The sequence below is a fragment of the Anoplopoma fimbria genome, chromosome 17 (assembly GCF_027596085.1).
Source record: "Anoplopoma fimbria isolate UVic2021 breed Golden Eagle Sablefish chromosome 17, Afim_UVic_2022, whole genome shotgun sequence".
Taxonomy (NCBI): domain Eukaryota; kingdom Metazoa; phylum Chordata; class Actinopteri; order Perciformes; family Anoplopomatidae; genus Anoplopoma; species Anoplopoma fimbria.
Window position 1 is genome coordinate 542,312 of NC_072465.1, and position 20,890 is coordinate 563,201.

At 38.8% G+C, this 20,890-nt stretch overlaps 2 protein-coding genes across 3 annotated transcripts; both read left to right on the plus strand.

The window, feature by feature from the left end:
- The first annotated feature begins 3,810 nt into the window (after nucleotides 1-3,810).
- suox (sulfite oxidase) lies at nucleotides 3,811-12,995 on the plus strand. Of its 2 annotated transcripts, none has more exons than XM_054616823.1 (5): nucleotides 3,811-3,882; nucleotides 6,252-6,322; nucleotides 6,544-6,712; nucleotides 8,033-8,305; nucleotides 9,165-12,995. In XM_054616823.1, exons 2-5 carry the CDS (start codon nucleotides 6,264-6,266, stop codon nucleotides 10,386-10,388), a joined length of 1,725 nt encoding a protein of 574 aa, XP_054472798.1. In that variant the 5' UTR covers nucleotides 3,811-3,882; nucleotides 6,252-6,263; the 3' UTR covers nucleotides 10,389-12,995. The 2 variants fall into 2 exon arrangements, with proteins under 2 accessions (XP_054472798.1, XP_054472799.1); XM_054616824.1 differs by having other exon boundaries at nucleotides 3,864-3,892.
- Nucleotides 12,996-16,859: 3,864 nt separating this feature from the next.
- mmp19 (matrix metallopeptidase 19) lies at nucleotides 16,860-20,616 on the plus strand. Its single transcript, XM_054617560.1, has 9 exons — nucleotides 16,860-16,988; nucleotides 17,078-17,163; nucleotides 17,283-17,413; nucleotides 18,482-18,694; nucleotides 18,788-19,033; nucleotides 19,217-19,342; nucleotides 19,444-19,608; nucleotides 19,706-19,833; nucleotides 19,922-20,616. Exons 1-9 carry the CDS (start codon nucleotides 16,899-16,901, stop codon nucleotides 20,150-20,152), a joined length of 1,416 nt encoding a protein of 471 aa, XP_054473535.1. The 5' UTR covers nucleotides 16,860-16,898; the 3' UTR covers nucleotides 20,153-20,616.
- The last annotated feature ends 274 nt before the right edge of the window (nucleotides 20,617-20,890 follow it).

Here is a 20,890-nt window from a genome sequence, read left to right on the forward strand (position 1 = left end):
GAATGATGTGTTTATATTTTCTTTTTTGAGAATGTTTTATTGGTGAGAAATCAGAAATTTGTAACAGGAAAGCAAATAGGAACAATATGCCTCAGACATTTGATCACAGATCACCAGTGAGTGCAACTTCCTTCCTCTTAAAACAAGCAGGAAATTCACCTCTTGGATGACTTGCACATTATTAGTTTAGTGATTTTTTTTTATCCTTTTATCATTGTAATCAGTTAAATGCTCTCAAGGCAGCTAACGTACAGATGCATCAGCTATAGATTATTTTGAAAATAATTGACCAAATAAGAACAGTTTGGTGTAAATCGGTCACTTGTTATCAGATCTTTTTTTGTTTCAGATTTTTTTATTTTTTTAACCAGGTTTACAAAGTGCCTAAGAGTGACCAAAACAAACAAAAGATAATAAAAGTTATTGAATAAACAGGTAATATTAAAAATCAAAGACGAGCAACAACTGTAAGAAGATTCACTATTAAGATTTAGAACATTTATTTTTGTAGCAGTGATGATAATGTACACTTTTCCAACAGGCAGTGCTAGAGAGCCCAGTACGCACACACAGTAAAAGTGACCGGGCTTGTCTACAGCAGCAATAGAAGAAAATACTCAAAATATTTTGAAAAAGTACTATTCTGGGATTTATTTGTAATTGTCTCAGTCATGCGGGAATAGCTACTGGTCACCTATCTAAGGTCAGTTGGTTACACAGATTAAACACTACAAAGAGCATACAAAAATCCACACAGCATTATTAAAGAGCAAATAACATTCAACTTACCTTCCCACCTAAAAGGAACTCTACAACAAAGAAATCTATCAGACATTTACAGCCCTAATATATCAATAGGTTGCACCCAACTGCATGCCTTTTTTCTTAAACAAATATTTATTTAAGGTGTGTGTAAAGCTTGACTAAGGCCTGATCTTTATTTGTGGAAATGCCTGACAAATTCCGTCACTTAACTTTGAGCTTAAGGAATTGTTTTGTGTGTAAACTGTTTCAATGGGCAATCGGATGTTCTGGTCCATTTCACAAACGTCACTGACATGAAGGTTTCAGAGGGCAATAAGGACATTGGACAATCTTAACACCCAAAGAAATTACCTGGATAACATGTAGAAAAATCTACCAGGGGTGTTGGAAATATTGTCATCAAAACACAGACATCGCGGTCCAATGAATCTGTCGTTGCCATAGAAACTCCATCCTACCTCAATATGTGCCACAGGTTATGTTTTGACTGAATTCCCCAAGCGTGGCACGGCTCACACAAGTAAAGTTTAAACAGACAACCCTCAGCCACGATTTACACAACAGTGGTCCAATCTAAGCATACACTTCTTCTGTACCATTCTGCTTCTCAAATATGTGTTATACCAGGTTAGTGGCAGTAAATGCATTAAACAATGTTGCATTGAAAGAGAAGAGAGCATATTTAGTCTAAAGAAATACAGACAAACCAAAAACCCCATTGCAATCTTATAAGTACCTGGGTGTTCACTTGAACAATAAACTGGACTGGACTAATCACACTAACGCACTGTATAAAAAGGGTCAGAGCAGACTGTATCTGCTGAGGAGACTAAGGTCCTTTGGAGTGCAGGGAGCACTCCTGAAGACCTTTTTCAACTCCGTGGTGGCATCAGCCATCTTCTATGCAGTGGTCTGCTGGAGCAGCAGCATCTCAGCAGCAGACAAGAAGAGACTGAACAAGCTTGTCAGGAAGGCCAGCAGTGTGCTGGGTGTCCACTGGATACGGTGGAGGTGGTGGGAGACAGGAGGGTGATGGCCAAGCTGTCATCCCTGATGAACAACACCTCCCACCCCATGCAGGACACCCTGGCAGCTCTGTGCAGCTCCTTCAGCCACCGGCTGCTTCACCCCCGGTGTGTGAAGGAGAGGTACTGCAGGTCCTTCCTTCCTGCTGCTGTCAGGCTGCACAACCAGCTCTGCTCCCAGCAGACCACATGACACATGACAATAATAACATGACAATAATAACCTGTGCAATACATTACACATTACACTGTGCAATAATAGTTAAAAAAGTTAAAAATAGTTAAAATAGTTGTTGTTTTTTTCTCTGTCTGTAAATATAATATTTCAGTTATTGTTGTTTTTTCTACTGTTTTTTTTTATTGCTTATTTATAATACTTGTTTTATTTTATTTTTATTTTTTATTTTTTATTTTTAGCTTGTCTTCTTCTACTATGTCTCTTGTGTGCACTTTACGCTACGCTGTTGTAAGTCTGCAAATTTCCCCGCTGCGGGACTAATAAAGGATTATCTTATCTTATCTTATCTTACATAACAGAAAAGAAGCAGCTACCTGCATTACACAGCCAGTGTGATTCCTTTATGAAACAAAGCAGTAAGAGAACAGTGATTAATGGTGCAAATGGAACAAAGGATTAATGAGTTTCTAAGAAAAAATGCAGCTGGAAACTAAATATTTGAACACTTGCTCTTTTCAGGGAAGCAAAAGTTAAAGGTAATGCACATGTTGTGATGCCTGGGAAGGAGAAGGGGGACAAGTGGTAACATTTAACTGAAAGCCAGGTGGTTTATGGGAATTGTGTTTTTTAAGTTTGTGAAAAGGTGTAAGATAGAGTTTATAAACCATTAGTTTTATATAGGCATATTTTCATTTTTTCCTTAAAGCATAATGAGAATAATGAGAACACACACACTCACACACACACACACACACACACACACACACACACACACACACACACACACACACACACACACACACACACACACACATTTATCAGCTCTTTGTAGGACTATCTGCAGTTGACTGGAACAATAAAGTTTCCTGATAGAGACTTCCTCTTTGACATGGCAACTGATAAGGAACGCCAGATAGCAAGACTACCACGCTTCTATCTGCTGTACGTAGGCCTACCTGATACTGATTGGAACAATTAGGTTTACTAATAGATTTCATTATTGACTCAGTAGCTGATAAGGAATGCCACCTAGAAAGACTACTGGGCTTTTACTGCAATAAAATACAAAAGAGAAAAAAAAATACATGTTTCCTCAGATATTAAGAAACAACCAATTCAGCTTCTTTCTCACTTTCCTTTCAGAGGGCATATAGAAGAAGACATCCACCACTACTTATTAACAGACATCATGACTGCTGTTCTTGCATGTGTGTATCTAGTGGTTTGGTTGGTATCAGCACATTGTTGTCTGATTGAGTTATCTGTTGAGTTGGGTTGTGCTTAACATTATGCTGCCCAGCCAAAATGGTGCTGTTGGGTCTGTGTTTTGTACACATAAGTATTCCCTTATCTGCTACCATATTGAGCTGCATTCAGAGCACCACCCCTCTGCATGTCAACTCAGGTGCGTTCAGGGTACGTCCTGCAAAACCAGTAAGATATGTGGGTGCATGTCAGCAGTTAAACCCTTGGGCAAAAATGTACTGGACATATTTTGATAGTTGCATATTTTCTAATATTTATTTAATCTTGTTTCGCAATAATGACCCACTTGCTGTTATTATTATCTCCCTTAATACACGTTAACTTACTAAAGACATTTATAAATTGAAACAAAATATTGGTACAAAAACTATTTTATTGATTCAACAATTATTGAATCGCTTCCACGAAAATACAGTTTGTTATTCAAAGAATAGGTCTGCAACAAAGACATGTTCAACAAAGCCGTGGAATGAGTGTTGTGGTCATTCCTTTGTGCATCGATAGCCTGTATTTGCTTTGGGTTTGGCTTGTGTTGCCACCACAGTCTGTCGGTCGCCACATGACCAGTTGTTCCTGAACGCCCCTCGCTCAGTGCTTGTGTAACGTTTGAGGACATCTGGACACAAGCAGGCGACCGACGCGACACCAGTGAGTATCTGTATGCTTCTGTTTGGTTTATAGCAACAAACACAAACTAGCATTTACTTTTTCTCTGTCTATGAACATATCTGAAGTAGTTTGAAGCCTGTCAGTGGTCAGCCTGCTACGGTGTTAGCTAAATTAGCCAGGAGGAGGAGGAGGAGGAGTTATTTAACAGTCAATATGAATTGACTCTACACGAAGTATATGTCATTGCACTTATTGAATGTACACAGCTACAGGCAGCTTTGAAGGATCACAATCAATCCTAAAATTGTGATCCTTCAAAGCTGCCTTCACTGTAGCTGTGGACATTCAATAATTGCCAGATTTGCAGGTATTTTGCAGAAAACGAAACGAACCACATGTTAGATAAACGAGGAACATCAAACACTTCACTCCATGTTCGTCACTAGACTGAGTCCTGATCAGAGACCAGACTGTAGAGAAGCATCTGAAGATAACCTTACTCAGTGCTGACAGTGATAAGAAAGGTGTAGATGATTGATAACATTGATCTGTCATCGTGTGTGTGACATGTAGGTATTAGTAATGACTTCTTTTTTTTTTAACCATTATTTACTTCATTTATTTGTCATTACAATGTTGTGCTTCTCCAATGATCTGTATACATTTGCCCTTCCAATTAGTCATAAATATTACCCTGTAATGTGTTCCACAGGGTAGAGATATTCTCATTATCCTTCATTCCTTTATTGTCAAAGTGTCAAGGAATGGATAAGATTTAGACAAGGTCCTCAATTAAATAGAAACATGTCACTTAGTTTCTTAATTGTATGCTTTGACAAGGGGAGACTTTGCTGACTTTAATGGAGTCACACATATACTGACAGTTCTGAGGTTATTGAAAGGTGAACTGAAGCTCAGTCCTGTTCTGTCCACTCCCCCTGAGCTGGTTGGCTCCTTCTTTAGGCTGAAGTAACAGCTGGTTGGTCAGTTCTGTGTGAGTTGTTTAAACCCTCGCTTAAAGGTTCAATTGGCCATTTTTACAAGACCACATGTAGGCTGTAAAGACTTTACTGTTTCCAGACTGTACTTTGCAGTCAAGTAAAAAAATCCTGCACACAACAGCATGTTTGTTTTTACCACTTCTAACCCCTGTACGCTCTGTCCTAACACAGCTGTACAGGGCCTGTGTTGACTGTTACAGGTCTTTGCAAGTAGATCTTTACTTGTAGAATTTGCATATTCCGCAAGTCTGGCCTAATCTATTTTTTAACTCAGTGTTCATTTTATGAGCATAAGCATATAAAGCTGCTAAAGGCTGCAACAGTCATTTGCAGTAATCTGACTGGTACACAAAGAATATTAATTTAAGATGAATGTTATCTTTGCTCTTTCTCATGAATTCTACATTATAATAATTACGTTATTTAATTTGAGGTTTAAGTGAACAACTTACTTGTAAAATCAATATTTTCCAATACCAAATGAATAGAAATAGATTAATTAAAAACTTGATGCTCAATTCCCACTACATGGGGGAACAAAACTAGAAGAAGGGGATAATAAGCTATAAACTGTGTATTTAGTTTTAAGCTACTATATGCTGAAATATCAGTAAAAGTATAAAATATATCCACTCCGGAAATGTAATTCAAAACCTATGTGAATGCATGTAGTCCTTTTGCTCAGACAGGCAGTATTGTAGGCTGCTCACTATTTAAAGGGACACTTTTTGAATTGAAAAAGCCCCTTAATGCCCCTGGTAAATTTTCTGGAAATTTCCGTTCCTTTGCAACTGGCCAAATCTCTTGGGAACTACTGCTCTTGATAAATTGGACATTTTTCCTCAAGTCAGGCTGTCACACTAATCATAAAGAGTTTATAAATATATCAGCCACTGCAGCCTGTGGATGGTTGTTATTTTTTATTCCAACCCAGAGATCTCTTTGAATATCGACGGTAAAACTAACAATGCGCAACACAAACTGATCATGTTTGGGCTATCAGCTCATTTGATGCAGGTTAATTGACGGCCATAGCACACTGAACATGTCACACAGACAGAAATGGTAGTCAAGGTGCAGAACCTAAAGTGCTAATCTGTGGAGGGGATGAAAAGAATTGCTGCTCTTATGAACAGTTGACCCATGACAAACAATGCTGGGAAGTAAAACAGTGGCATATCTTGAAGCCAAGATGCTGGCAGTGGGTGAGCTTGCATAGAAATCAATGGGTGCAGGTGATTTTATTCTGCTGGTGTGCGTTTAACTTTCCAAAGAATTATGTTATCTGCTTGGCGAAATAAATTGAGCCACACAAATTGTATTTCACTGTTTTTTGTGGAACTTCAGTACCTTGGTAATACAAATTATTAAGTTTTGTTTCACGGTGAAATTAACTTTTCTTAACAGAACATCAGTGCAATGCTGCTTCTCAGACGCTGCCACAGCCTGACTCGACTTGGCCCTCTCAACACTCAAAGGTACAGCCCTGTGACAAACAGGAATTTAACCTGGCATTTACTTTGCCTGCGATGAGAAGGCAGGCTATTGGTGTTCACTGTTCATCCTCCTGTCATCTTTTTTCTTAGATCTTTTGAACAAACCAGAATATTATCATTATCCTTAAACATACCGTTGTACTCAACCTAATGAGCTCTGCTTGATCTGCAAAAAGTTAGATTGCCATTTATTCATTTCATAGGCTTCAAGTGTCGCCTGCTGTGGCCTCGTGTGCAGTTCGTCTCTGGAGCAGCAGCAGTGAGGACCAGAGATCGTACCAGCGTGCCCACAGTCCCAGCTGGAGACATGCCCTGGCAGGACTGCTGGCTGGTACCGGTGCTGTACTGGCTTATGGCCTCCATCACCACAAGGTTAGGAGGAGATTAGATCTGTGGAATAGAGTAGAAGACAGTGAATATTTCATTTACTTTTGTTTTGCCAATGCTCAATTGTGTCTCTTGAACATTGTTGTCCAATGAAGCAACAACTTACAGTCACGACTTTGATTGTGACAAGTTGTGATGAGCATTTGAGATAAAGGAGCAGCATGATGTAAATGTGTTGTATATGGTATAATCTAAGTTATATCTAAGTATTATTTTCCCAATCTCAAAAGTTTTAAACCGTTCAATTTAGGGAAAAATACGTTGCTGGGTTTCCGGTTAAGATTATTATACGACCCAAACTGCACATTGCAAATTCAGAAATGTCTTTTGTCATTTTTGTTATGTATTATAAATATAATTACCAAACTTTTACTGCAGCGTTTGTTTCGCCCCTTATACTAAAAATCTGTGTAAGGTCAAACGTGGGTTTCATCCACTCGGATAGTAACAAACACTACAGCTCCATTCTCATGAACAGTGAGAAGACATTAACCACTCCAAGCAGCAGTGCAGCTGTCCCATTTCTTTTTGTGAATAATTAACACACGGCTGCTGCTAAATGTCCGTTTGAAGAGTTTTTACCTGCTTTTATTAGGAGTAGTAGTAAAACTAGTAGTACAGAAGTACAAGGGGTAGCAAAGTTTAGTGGTATTTGTCTATATCATGTATTTGCTTCACTCAGAGGTTCAGGAACTTGTTGCTGCTGCGTCACAAACAAATACATCTGGTCAACAAACGTGTCATTTGTACAATGAAGTCTTAAGGCGTGATGCAGTGGTTTGGTATGGAAGTATAGGCTGAGTGAGTTTATTATTTTGTTCCTTTACGACATCAGTCTAATGTTACAGACCTTTCAGTCTGTGTGTCCTATCCAGAGGCTGGTCAGATAACAGAGAAAGCAGGCAAGATATTTATAACATACCTACATCAGGACAAACACTCCCAGTAGAGTGGGGTCGGCATGTGCAAACATGAGAACACACACTGCCACTGCTCTCACAGCCAGTTTACCACCCTAAAACCAGAGGCCTACAGTTAAAGAAGTGATCACAGAAGAATCCAAATGACCTTTTAGTTACAGTTATATTAAGAAAATGTATATTTGTAGCATGCTCTTATCAAGTATGTAGACTGGATTCCTGGTTTCCAGTCTTTTTCTCTTTTAAATGTTGTTTTTGATAGATCACAAAACTGATGCCTTCTCTCTCCTCTGTCATCTGTCCTCTGACCTCTCTCACCTGTCCTCTCTCCTCTGTCCTCTGTTGTCACTCCTCTGTCCTCTGTCCTTTCTCCTCTCCGATGCAGGCTGAGCAGGAAGACGCCATTAGAGCGCACACAATAGAGAAGACCTCAGCTTTTCCCATCTTCAGCCAGAAAGAGGTCACCAGTCACCGCTCTCTGGAAGATGGCGTGTGGGTCACTTACAAAGGTGGCGTATACGACATCACTGAGTTTGTGGCCATGCACCCTGGTGGGGATAAAATCTTGCTGGCAGCAGGTGGAGCCCTTGAACCCTTCTGGGCGCTGTATGCTGTACACAACCAGGAACATGTGCTGGAAATGCTCTCAGAGTATAAGGTGGGTGGATTCTTGGTTTCTTTTGATAGTTTAACTAAATGACAGCCAAAAAGAATATAAGTAGAATATTAATAACAGAGTACCTAGAAAAAAAGTGGGTTTTCAGTAGCTTTTCATTGGGTGGAAAAAGTTCCATCAAACAGGGCGTTCAACACAAAGCTGAGACAAGAATTGGCTGCGAGAACCAAACTCTGTAGCCAGTTCTTGTAGCTTTTGCAGCTAAAATAAACTGCTGACCTTAAGTCAAAGTGTCAACCATCACAGACTTCCATTTTAAATTAAACAATAAACATTTCTGGCTGGAAAATAGAACAGAACTGTGTTTTTGGTTCAACTTTGAGCTCATGCTCACACAGCTTTAACACAAATGCTTTAACTTGCTTTAACTGCAATTCAGTCACAATATGCATTGCGATAACAACCCTTAAGCATCTATTTATTATACAAATCCATTAAAAAATGTTGCTTTATCTTTGAGTAATAGAAACAGAGATTAATGTGAACCTATGGTGGCTGTTAGGCGGGGGTGGTCAGTTGAATTTATCCTAAAATGAACTTTTCATTTATTTTGTCTGTCTTGCACTTGATCTCTGAAGACACATATGAAAAGGTCTACTGCATACTGTATACTAAGGAACAGTTGTAGGGTAAATACGGCACGCCTCACGTGGTCAATGAGAGAAACACTTTGCTGATGTTTTTCTTACGGAGTTTCCTTGTAAACAAACAGTTATTTGTCTGTCCTTGCCTTCGGTTTGCAATTTGTGATGAACAGAAAACTTCTGCTGAAAATATGTGATAGCTTGTAGCATTGAGTCCCATATGGCCTAATAAAACATGTGTCTGTGGTTAATGCAAGGTTGGTGAGCTGAGTGCAGAAGACCTGAAGAAGCAGAAGGCTATTAAGACATCGGACCCCTACTCCACTGACCCCGACCGTCACCCCGTCCTGCACATCAACAACCTCAAGCCCTTCAATGCTGAGCCGCCTCCTGAAATCCTCTCTGACAGCTTCATCACCCCCTCTGCTTTATTCTTCAAAAGAAACCACCTGCCAGTTCCTCAGGTGGACCCGGCTTCATATCAGCTGCAGGTAGAGGGACTTCCTGGAGGAGTGCTGACCCTGTCTTTAGAAGAGCTGAAGACTCGATTCCCCAAACACACCGTCACCGCCACGCTGCAGTGTGCCGGTAACCGTCGCTCTGAGATGAATAAGATCAAGCAGGTGAAAGGACTGAACTGGGGCATTGCGGCGATCAGTAACGCCACATGGAGCGGTGCGAGGCTTAGGGATGTGCTGCTGGCCGCTGGATACGGGCCCGATGTGGCCCAGCGGGCTTTCCACGTTCAGTTTGAAGGACTGGACAAAGACGTGACAGGGACTACCTACGGCGCTTCCATCCCTCTAAACAAGGCAGTTGGTGAGGAAGGTGATGTGTTGCTGGCTTATGAGATGAACGGCGCGGATCTCCCCGCCGACCATGGCTACCCCGTCAGAGTTGTGGTACCGGGCATAGTCGGCGCACGCAATGTGAAATGGCTGGGGAAGATCATAGTGAGTGCAGACGAAAGCAGCAGCCACTGGCAGCAGAACGACTACAAGGGCTTCTCCCCCGGGACGGACTGGGACACGGTGGACTTCAAGTCTGCTCCGGCGATCCAAGAGCTGCCTATTCAGTCGGCCATCACCACACCGGCAGACGGTGCTGTGGTTGATCGCAGTTTGGAAGAGGTGACGGTGAAGGGTTACGCCTGGAGTGGCGGGGGAAGGGAAGTGGTACGTGTAGATGTTTCTCTGGATGGAGGAAAGACATGGCAGGTCGCCCAACTGAGGAGCAGCGAGAAGGGACAAGCACCTGAACCCTCGCCACCACCGGGACGAGCCTGGGCCTGGAAGCTGTGGGAGGTAACGGCTCCTCTTCCTCCGGAGGCTCAGGAGCTGGAGATAGTTTGCAAGGCGGTTGATAACAGTTACAACATGCAGCCGGACACAGTTGCTCCCATCTGGAATCTAAGAGGTGTGCTGAGCAACGCCTGGCACAGAGTGAACGTGAAGATCAGAGAGGATGAGAGCGAGGAATAGACTGTGTGGTTGGATCCACATTAAAAATCCAAAAGGTTTATGCCCCAAAGAGTCATCAGAGAGTGGACATTGTTTTAAATCTGTCACTAAAGCCGGGCTCAGGCTACATTTTTGGCACGTTTTAACCAAGATTAACCCTTTATGATCATCGGAGGGGGAAATGCATTCTGGGACTTTGGTTACTACCGATGTTCAGCCCAGATTATCTAGTAATGTGAGGTGTTAACAGATCCAGTCTTAAAACACCCGAACCGTTCACACCCTCATCGGTGCCGCCCGATAATTTCTAACATTATTGTTATTTAGAGTTAAATCTGGATGATGATGTCAGTACGTTTTGAGTGGAACCACAACAGCCAATGAGAGAAACAAGCGGGAGAAGCTGACTGTGTTGCCAAGCAACGATAAATGTTCTAGCCCTCAAGGCTAACATTACTCAGCATACTACTGTTGCTAGAAATTAGAGAGATCACATGATGTGGTGCGTTTCTCCTCTAGCATGATAATCTTAAAAATATCCCTCCTATATTTTCAAATATTGTAGTGCCTGCATGTTTGTGAAGATTCTCCTTATGTGTGGGATACCACTCAGTTTTAAAACTCCTGTGGTCTGAGCCCGGCTTAACTCAATAGGAAAAGTGACTGAAAAAAAATACTGCAGGACTTTTTGACACATGGTTTTGAGTATTTATGCAATCATGTTGCTTGTGAGATTTGAGATGAGGGTAACCATCCCTATTAAACCTACCAAATCTGCTTTTCTGACATTTTTATAAATACTTTCCCAATTTAAGTGAGAACATTGGAGTTGGTAAAGTAAATTTAATCTCTCATTTGAATTTTCAAATTTGTTTTATTGTTTAATTTGTGAAAATATGTCTGTCACGAGTTTAAAGGGTACCTAATGTACCCTTTAAGCCCGTGGGTGTTCCAAATAAGCCAACTTCATGATTTGATGATAAATATATATTTATTTTAAAAAATCTTAACAATACAAACTTGTTCTACTCAAATCTGTAATCTATTTTCACTTATATCCTATGGCCTCTAAATTGCATTTCAAATAGACTTGACCAGCCTTTTCTGTGTGTTGTCAACGCAGGAAAAGCTTAACTTACAAAATGTCTTCTTTGGAATTTGGCCAATACAGTTTACGAACAAAATCAAAACTATAATGGAAATTACCTCATTATTCATCTTCCATTATGTGTTGTCATTTTGTCGGTATCTCTATCCTATAATGGGCTGTTGACATTTGAAATTGACTAAATTTTCTGGTCCAGTCAACTGGTTGAAAGTGCCGATTGTGTCTTTAAGATTTCTGAAGGCAGACTGACGGAAAGAAAAACAGTAGTTTTGCATATAAACAGTTTGCAGACTCATTACTAATGTTCTAAGGACAGTAAAAATAGATTCACAATTAAATATTTACTAACTTTAATTGATTTAAATTGATTTTCAAATGTGTATTACAAACACATTTCATGCACGGTCATGATTGTAGTTCTTATAGTTTTCTCCTACTAAATAATTGATAACTATCCAGTTGACTTAATGGGAACATCATTGAATTTATGGTTAAAATAAGTTTTTTCTATGCACATGAATCGATTGAGTAGAAATAAGCAGTAATAATCCTCTGAGAGTACCAAAATGTTTTTTTGCAACTTTTTCTGGGATCAGCAGGTACATGTCACACATGTACTTCAATGACTTAATAGTGACAAATCCAATTGACATGAATAAAAATGTATGTAACAAACAACTTTATTGGAAGCAAAACATTTTTTAGATATATATATATATATTTTATTTTTTTTGACTAAGAAGTTGCAAGTGGGCTTATATGGTACATGGAAGAAAGCTGAAGTCTGTCAGTGAAAACATTTCCGTTATATCTAGTGAAGATGATTAACTTACACTCTGGTCTTAAGTGAACGCTTGAGTCAGTAAATCCTCAAGTCTCTTTATTTGTAGAAAAGAAAACATTTATTTTTGTAATCTGTATTTTGACATTCTCAATGCTTAAGGTGTGCACAGTATATTAAAAGGGTTGAAGTAATTGTATTATTAACATGAATCGCAGTTTGAAAACCTAATTTTATGTTTATTATATAGTCATTACTTTAATGAAGGCTACAAGAGTTGAATGGAGTTTACACTTTACTGGAGAAATATAACCTGGAGTTTACTGAGACTGGAATCAAATTGTACGTTTTAAAACATTGGAAGCATTTATTTATCTGGTGCTTTGGCTTTGCTGATGAATAACTTTTGTATGTGAGAAGATAATGAAATATCTTTTTATGGGAAAAGTTTGAGTATCTTGAAGGAAAATGATCAGGAGCATATGTCTGTGGTGTAGATCATCAATTCTTGTGTTTAGTCTGCAAATCAGAAGTGTACCGTGATCTCTGTCATTCACCATTCAGTGTGTAGAGTTGCCCTCCACTGTTTCAACACCTCGCTGTGGGGATGTAGCGACCGTTACCACGACGCAACACTCTGCAGAAGTCAGGCCGCTTTGTGCCCACAGTTTTGACTACACTGTTTGTGTAAAATGTACATTATCGTTGACGATGATAAATAAAGAGTTCTTATTTTACACCAACTTCTATTGAGTCAATTGCTGCTTAGTGCCAAAAACTAAATAAACTCGTGTCAATTTTGATTCTTATTTAAAGACATTTGCTAAAAATAACACCAATGTGTTATGTGTTGCTCAGCTTTGCAGTGCTTACATTTTTCATTCACTGTTCCTCCCTGACTGCCAGTCAAACTATAGTGTTTTTGTTTTTAATGAAAGGAAAAAACATTTTTAATTACGTTTTAATTAATAATAAAAAAAATCATGAATATTACCAAATGTAATGTAAAATGTATTTTTTGTAGATTTCTATCACAGATTTAACATATTTGGTTTCAAATTAAATTTAGGATTGATTTTAAGAATTTAAAAAAGAAGACAACTCATCTACAGGTTAAAGTTTTTACAGTATTGAACATAAATTGTTAATCCACATATTCAAGCTCCATATTCATTTACAGTGTGAATATCTATGGTTTGGTTAACATTTCAATTTTGCTTGTAGTTTTGCAGTTAAAATAGAAAACGTCTGTAGCTGCTCAGGACTTGTATATCACTTTTCATCTTTACTGGTTTAATGATATTCTCTGTTTGCTCAATGTGAACTCTGGGAAGACACACTTAAGGAAAAATATTCAAAAGCCTCACTGTTTTAATTATATAACCTAAAGATGACTTCACTTCCACATGTTGGTGATTATATTTTGTTGTTCTTGAAAGTTTGCTCTGCTAAACTCCAGTAGCTGTCAACATCAGGATGCAATGTAATAGTATCACAAAAATCTACTTTAATCTCCAGGATTTTGTTTTTTAAACTTAAGTTTGATTGTAACATGTCTGAAGGCTTTCAAATATCTTCTCCTGCTTCTTTTACTTAGTACGTCTACTAAATGTGGTAACAGAAGAAACAGGATATATGTAAGTGACTCAGACAGCAGCTTGCAGGAAGATGAACAGGAGGGAGGAAGGGAGGACAAGTTCATAAATTCTACACTTATTGTAAGTTGGATAAAAGCGTCTGCTAAATGACTGTAATGTAATGTAATGTAAAAGATGAGGCGCAAGGACAAAAGATTTGAGATATAAAAGAATGGAATAGACACAAATGATCAAATATATAGTCTAATCCGCAGTAATTTGAGAAGCTCAAAACTACTCTTCAATATCCTGTATTCAAGTCACAATCGATCATTTTTGTAGTTTCTTAATGTGTTCAGAATCATGATCACGAAGACACGTGGCCTTTTATTTTGAATAGGATTAAACGGCTTAAGATGTTCTCCTGCACATTTTCTCTTTGACTGCAAGAGATGTTTTTTTAATGGAATGAAACCAGATATATTCCAGGAGTTTACGGACATGAGACTCTTTTGTTTATTTGTATCCTTGGGCAATTGACCTACGGGGAAGTTGTTTGACAATCATGTGTGTCATAAACTTTTCATTCTGGTCTGTCTCTGAGTCATAAATTACTAAAAATAATATATGTATTCTCTTGATTCATACTCTTGGTGCTGCTATGACTATTGTGCAGTGGTGTGTAACCATGCACTACTCACAAGTACTTCGAAGAAATGAAAGAAGGCAAAGTCAGCCAAAAAATAAATGAAAAATAACCGCTCCCTTCAGTAGCAGATGAGACATTAAATATTTTGTGGTATGAAGCTGGATCATTTGGACCAAGTGTTCTACATGCTCTGTTTACCCTTGGTGCATAAACACTATTATGCTTCTGAGTAATGTTTTAGATACCTGGAACAGAAAAAAAATAAATGTATACTGTACTCCCACTTCTTTCTTGTTCCTTCTTTCTGTTCCTTTATTTTTATTGTCAGTAATAAGGATGACAGATACAGGAGATAGGAAACAGATGCAGCTGACTCTTATTTTTATTCCTTTTTAGCTCAGCAAATACAGACACTTGCATTTACCACACATTTATCACATTGGTGGTAAATGCAAACCAGCGCATTCAAGCTTTGGTTTGAGTTCTCTGTGTGATAAGTTGTGATACGGTGGGGAATGAGCAGCATGCAGACTGTGAAAATTCTCAAAGGTATATACAATAAAAAGTCAAACCTATTTGTCTGTATGAGGAATTCTTAGTTTAATGTCAATTTTGCGAATAAATCATAGTGCCTAACAGCAACTATAGTAGCTAAGAATATCTGAAAAATAAATTCTGCTGTTGGCATACAAAGACAAACCTTTACTGTTAGTATGTTGCCTCAGGTTTAAGTCTGAGGCTGTACGATGCCAGTCATGAACCATGCACTCACATCTTGAGACCAGCTGCTTTGTCGGCTAATGCGGCTGTAATATTTATACCAGCTCCACACACAGCAGTCTGCTGTCGTCCTATCCCAAATGTTAAAGATACTGTACAGATGTCCCAATAAAGTTTTAAGTCTTCACATTGTGAGAATTTCACAGGACAATATCAACCTTCAGTCATCTGCAACTAGATAATTATAATCTCTGTAAGCGTTTTCTTTGCTTTGGGTTTAAAACAAGGTTTGTATCAATTCTACACAACTGCAAACTGATCTAAAATATGCCAAAAATTTACAAAAATTCCTAGTTCCTTCCTCTTTCACTTAACTATTTCAAAACAAAAGGTAATGCAATACACACAATAGAAAGCATGGACCCACTAGCATGATTGTTGAGACATGATTATCTTAAACCTGCAGCTTGTTAACAACAATTTTCTGATCATTAGGTGCCAGAATATGACATAATAATGGAAATGCATTTCAAATTTTTGTGACCACATAAATTATATTAAAATTAAGAATTTCAATTAAAACTCTTTTCATCAAGTTGTGGCCACTCAGGGGATGAAGAACAACAAAAAGCTGACAGACACTTATGTCATTCAGACACAGGGCAAGTTTATCTTTGGAGAAGTGTTTCTGACCACCTGAGGAATTTAAGTTCTGTTTTCAGTCCCTTCTGTAATTTTAATTCCACTTAGTGATGTGAGACATTGTTAATCTATAAAATATTGATTGCGGCAATTTAAATAATAAGAAACAAGCATTTGTTTGTTAATGAACTAATGATGTTTAAAATGATTGTGTGTATTCTTATGTGTTAATACACAGGAGTGATGAATAGCAAAATTGTCAATAAAGATCGATAGCTTAGATTTAGTTGCTGTGTGGTGTAAGTTTATTAAAACACTAGTCAATCAATTTAGGAGGGATGTGACAAACCAGTGTTTTGTATTTTGGTGGTGGGGTGACAATTTGCATTTGAAACATGGTGTGCATCAAACATTTTGGACCACATTTGCTTTACACAAAAGGGAATATTGTTGTTGTCAACATGTAACAGCATAGATCTTTTGCATATCTGATCTATCCTCTGTTACATGTCGGCATGGATGGGTCCAATGATGGATTTGTGTTTTAGTTGTAAACATAATTATTTCTTTCAGTTGAGAGAGGTGTGGGGACAACAGGAATGTGGAAATTGAGGCCTATAATTATACTGTAATACATACCTGTAGGACAGAGATTGCTGTAACACAAGGGAATTAACAAGAGGCCATTGACCCTGAGGGAAGAATATGTGAATGTTATAGTGATAGATTTGTTCAGGGTGATTGGCCTCTTTTCATAAAGTCAAACACTTCCTTGGCCCTTAAACTGGATCCACTGTGTAGACCACTGCTGCAGCTCTGCGTCCTCTCTGAACAGCTAAACAATTCTGCAGCAGACATATTGGCTGGAGCTCAACTGGCTTCTCTTGTAATCGTCATTCTTCAGGGATGGATCATCGCAGCCACTGGGCTGACTCATCCGCCGGGCTGAGTTCAAAACTGCTGGAGCACTCAGAGAACAAACAGTCTGCTGTGGGTCTCCACTGTGCACTTCTTAGGCTCTGAGTATCAGCCCTGGGTTATTGAGAACTTGAATATGGACTTCACATGGCTGCTGCTACTGCTGCTTAACCTCAGAGGAGCTATTTGTGCAGTGGTGCAATGGACAGAATTAGATGAAGCAAAGGTAAGTGAAACGTAGTAAGGTTATAAACATGCTTAATAAATTAACAGCAATCTTTTAAGTGAGCCTTATTGTCTGCCTCTGCTTCACAGGCCTATTTGAAGCAGTATGGTTACCTGAATGACCCTGCTGATCCACAGGACCCTCATTACCTGGAGGAGATCATTGAAGCTCTTAGGTAAAATAGCCCCGTCAGGGGAAATATGCATAGCTACTATAAGTTAATGTCCAAGATACAGTGGAGGAGGATGTGAGCAGCGCTTAATTTGCAGATGTTTGATCACCTCTTGTCTCCAGGGTTTTCCAGAGGGTGAATGATCTGCTACCTACTGGAGAATTAGATGAACCTACTCTTGAAATGATGAGACAGCCGCGATGTGGCTTGGAAGACCCCTTCAACAAGAAACATTACAGATACAGAGTGATGGGTGGGTCAAGAAAATAAGATATAGATCTGTTATCTTCTTAAACAGCTCAGGTTAAATATATTGAGCACAAGTCCAGTGTAAACAATGTTAAAAATGTTTGGAGTTTTAACTTTGACATCTGTGGGACATGTTGTCACAAATTGTCAAGGACCATTATAATTTGGGCAGAATTTTTTAAAAGTCATAGTACAGTATGATATTTAAATTTCAAAAATGTCATAGTATAGAATGTCATACAAATGTAATAAACAGGTTATGGTATAGTGTATGTCAATAAAATATCATTAAAAATACATAGTATAGAATAAAATGTAAAATCAAAGTTTTAGTATAGTTTGTCATAAAAAGTAATAAAAAGTAATAAAAAGTAATAGTATAGTTATGTCATAAAAAGTCATAAAAAGTAATAAGATAGTTATTCATAAAAAGTCATAAAAAGTAATAGGATGGTTAGTCATAAAAAACTTTAAAAGTCTTAGTATAGTATGTCACAAAAAAATAAGATTTTATTTAAAAGTCAAAAAAGTCATAGCATAGTAAGTCATCAAAATGTCAAATGTCACAGTATGTCATTAAGAAATAAAAAAGTAATTGTGTATAATTTCATTTAAATGTAATTAAAACTACCAAAAAGTAATGGTTTATTATGTCATCAAAATATAAAGGAAATCAAAGTATAGTATCTCATTAAAATGTCAAAAAAGGCTTAGTATAGTCCTTCACAAAAAAGCATGAAGATGTTGTCATACTATGTCATTATCATGTAAAAAAAAGTCATAGTATAGTATTGTACAAAAAGTAATTAAAAAATCATAGTATAGCATATCATTAAAATGACAAAAAAATCATAACTTGGTATGTTATGGAAAGTCATAAAAAATCATAAACATGTCATAGTAACGTATATCATTAAAATGTCAAAAATTCTATAGTAGGTCTTTAACATTAGGTCAATTAAGTTCAACATCATCGTTATTTTTCATTTTTCTCACTGTCAAATGTATAAAAAGTTAACTTAACAGAAGTAGACGATTTTATTGTAATTACTCAGGATTTGTTCTCTTACAGGTCGCTGGAGAAAGAGGAGTCTGACCTACCGCATCTACAACTACACACCTGACATGACGAAGGTAGAGGTCAAGATGGCCGTCCACTCTGCCTTCAAGTACTGGAGTGATGTGACTGCTTTGATTTTCAGAGAGGTCGTGCATGGCAGTGCAGACATCAAGATCTACTTTCATAAGAAAGATGGCTTCTGCTCTGTCCCATTTGATGGCCGTGGTCAGTTTTTTATTTAGATATATAGATATAACTACTGTTGGGGCTGCTTTTTCCTAAACACCAACTTGAATTGTTTATTTGTGTCTCCTGCAGGTCATGTACTCGCCCATGCTGAGTCACCAGAATCTGGTATTGTCCATTTTGATGAGGATGAGTTCTGGACCGAGGGAACATATTATGGTACTAATCTGCGTATTGTGGCTGCCCATGAAATTGGCCACGCCCTCGGCCTGGGCCACTCTCAGTACAGAAGCGCTCTGATGGCTCCAGTCTACACTGGTTACCGTGCCAATTACAGGCTGCATACAGATGATATCAGAGGCATCCAGATGTTATACGGTGAGTCCATCAAGAAGGCCCACTGGACTCGATCAGAGCTGTTAATTTGGTATCAAGTGTAATGTATCAGTACTTGCGAATTTGCATAAATCAGTACCTGTGACTCGACCTGACACTTTGAGTCACTGTGTTTTTATGTCAAAATAGGGAAAGCATACATCCTAAAACTTCTCTGTTTTATAGGTAAACGCATCACCAGCACTTTAGCCAGTCCAACAGCTCCAGACAGTCTGTTCCCCACAGAAAGCAGCCATGATACTGAGAACATCCCTGACCCCTGCACTGCCACACTGGATGCCATCATGTTAGGTAAATTATAGATTGTAGCCTGACTTTACGTCAACACTTTTTTAGTATAACAGCAGGATCACAAAATGTGTCACAGAGTACCTCACTCTTTGTTTAATCAGGTCCATGGAGGAAAACCTTTGCTTTCAGTGGTGATTACGTTTGGACCATCTCTGATCTGGGACACAACACACCATTAAAGATTGACAGGCTGTGGAAGGCCCTCCCTGGAAACCTGACTGCTGCTGTGCACTCTCAAAGAACCAACAAGACATATTTTTTTAAAGGTACAGTTGTCTAATACTTCCGTCATGTGCTTCTTTGTTCTCCAGCTGTGAGTCCAGAATTTAAATGTGTGACTGTTTATACTGTTTCTTGTCACAGACAATAAAGTGTGGAGGTATACCATGTTCGTGCTGGACTACGGCTACCCCAAGCAGGTCAAACGGATCCCTGCTAATATTGATGCAGCCCTCTACCTGGAGAAGAACAAGAAGTTCATCTTTATCAAGGTATCAAAAACATTGGCGGCATGTAAACATGTCAGTGGGTTCTTGCAGAAATATTTAGTTGTTATCTCTTTGCTGTCTGCCTGTGTAGGGTTCAGAGCACTGGCAGTGGGATGAGGTGAAGTACACTAACTTAAGTGTCTACCCCAAACCGCTCTCGATGCTCTTCACTGGAGTGCCGTCCAGTCCGGATGCAGCCTTCACCTGGACCAACGGCAACATCTTCTTCTTTAAGGGAGACGAGTACTGGCGTGTGAACAAGCTGCTGAGGGTTGACAGAGGATACCCACTGAGCAAGAAGAAGCACTGGATGCAATGCTAGGGGAAAACCATCAGGGGGCAGCATGTATCAAGAGGACCACAGCAGGGGTGCTGGTTCCACTCCAGAGGCATTGACAACCAGGCAACCTCATCTACCATATAAAAAAACTAGAACAGAAACAGAAAAATAGGATGGGAATTGATTTTATTTCACTGGATCAAACTACTCCTTCCATCTGTGGCAGGAGGATTGTTGTGAGACTCACTCCTTGAGCACATGTGTGTTTTTGTGACTGCGAGAATGATGTAACTTTTTGTATGATCTCAGGGAGAAATCAAGGGAGGCCTTCTGTTTTTCTCTCAAACATATGTGTTGGATTATGTGTGTTAATACTTTCAGTAAGATGTAATACGATGGGAGTGTGCACTTCCTGCTCAGACATTTTTTTAACAGATCATGCAACTCTTTTAAAAGTTTGTTCACTGCTCTTATACAATAAAAATGTTACTAAACACTTCCATTTTCTTAAGACTAACGCTGGTTTGTGTCACGTGTCAGTTTTCAAGTTCTTTGTATAATAATTTCTACAATAAAACATGACATGTAACGTGCATTATGATGAAATGCCAGTCTGTCCTGCATTTTGTTGTCTTTCCAAAAAAACTACTTTGGGGGCGGCATGACAACCCCAACCAGTTACAGAGTAGGAAATCCTCCACATGACCTCTTTATTGTCCATGAAAAGCCTTGTGAGTAATGCTGCCAGTGTTGCTAAGAGCCACAAGAGACAATCTGACT

What these genes read in the sequence shown, in the direction of transcription:
- suox (XM_054616823.1), top strand. Translation starts at nt 6,264, where the DNA reads ATGCTGCTTCTCAGACGCTGCCACAGCCTGACTCGACTTGGCCCTCTC. An exon ending in GGCCCTCTCAACACTCAAAG is followed by an intron (nt 6,323 to 6,543) that starts GTACAGCCCTGT and finishes TTCATTTCATAG; the next exon opens with GCTTCAAGTGTCGCCTGCTG. An exon ending in AAATGCTCTCAGAGTATAAG is followed by an intron (nt 8,306 to 9,164) that starts GTGGGTGGATTC and finishes GGTTAATGCAAG; the next exon opens with GTTGGTGAGCTGAGTGCAGA.
- mmp19 (XM_054617560.1), top strand. Translation starts at nt 16,899, where the DNA reads ATGGACTTCACATGGCTGCTGCTACTGCTGCTTAACCTCAGAGGAGCT. An exon ending in AGGCATCCAGATGTTATACG is followed by an intron (nt 19,034 to 19,216) that starts GTGAGTCCATCA and finishes TCTGTTTTATAG; the next exon opens with GTAAACGCATCACCAGCACT. An exon ending in ACTGGATGCCATCATGTTAG is followed by an intron (nt 19,343 to 19,443) that starts GTAAATTATAGA and finishes TTGTTTAATCAG; the next exon opens with GTCCATGGAGGAAAACCTTT.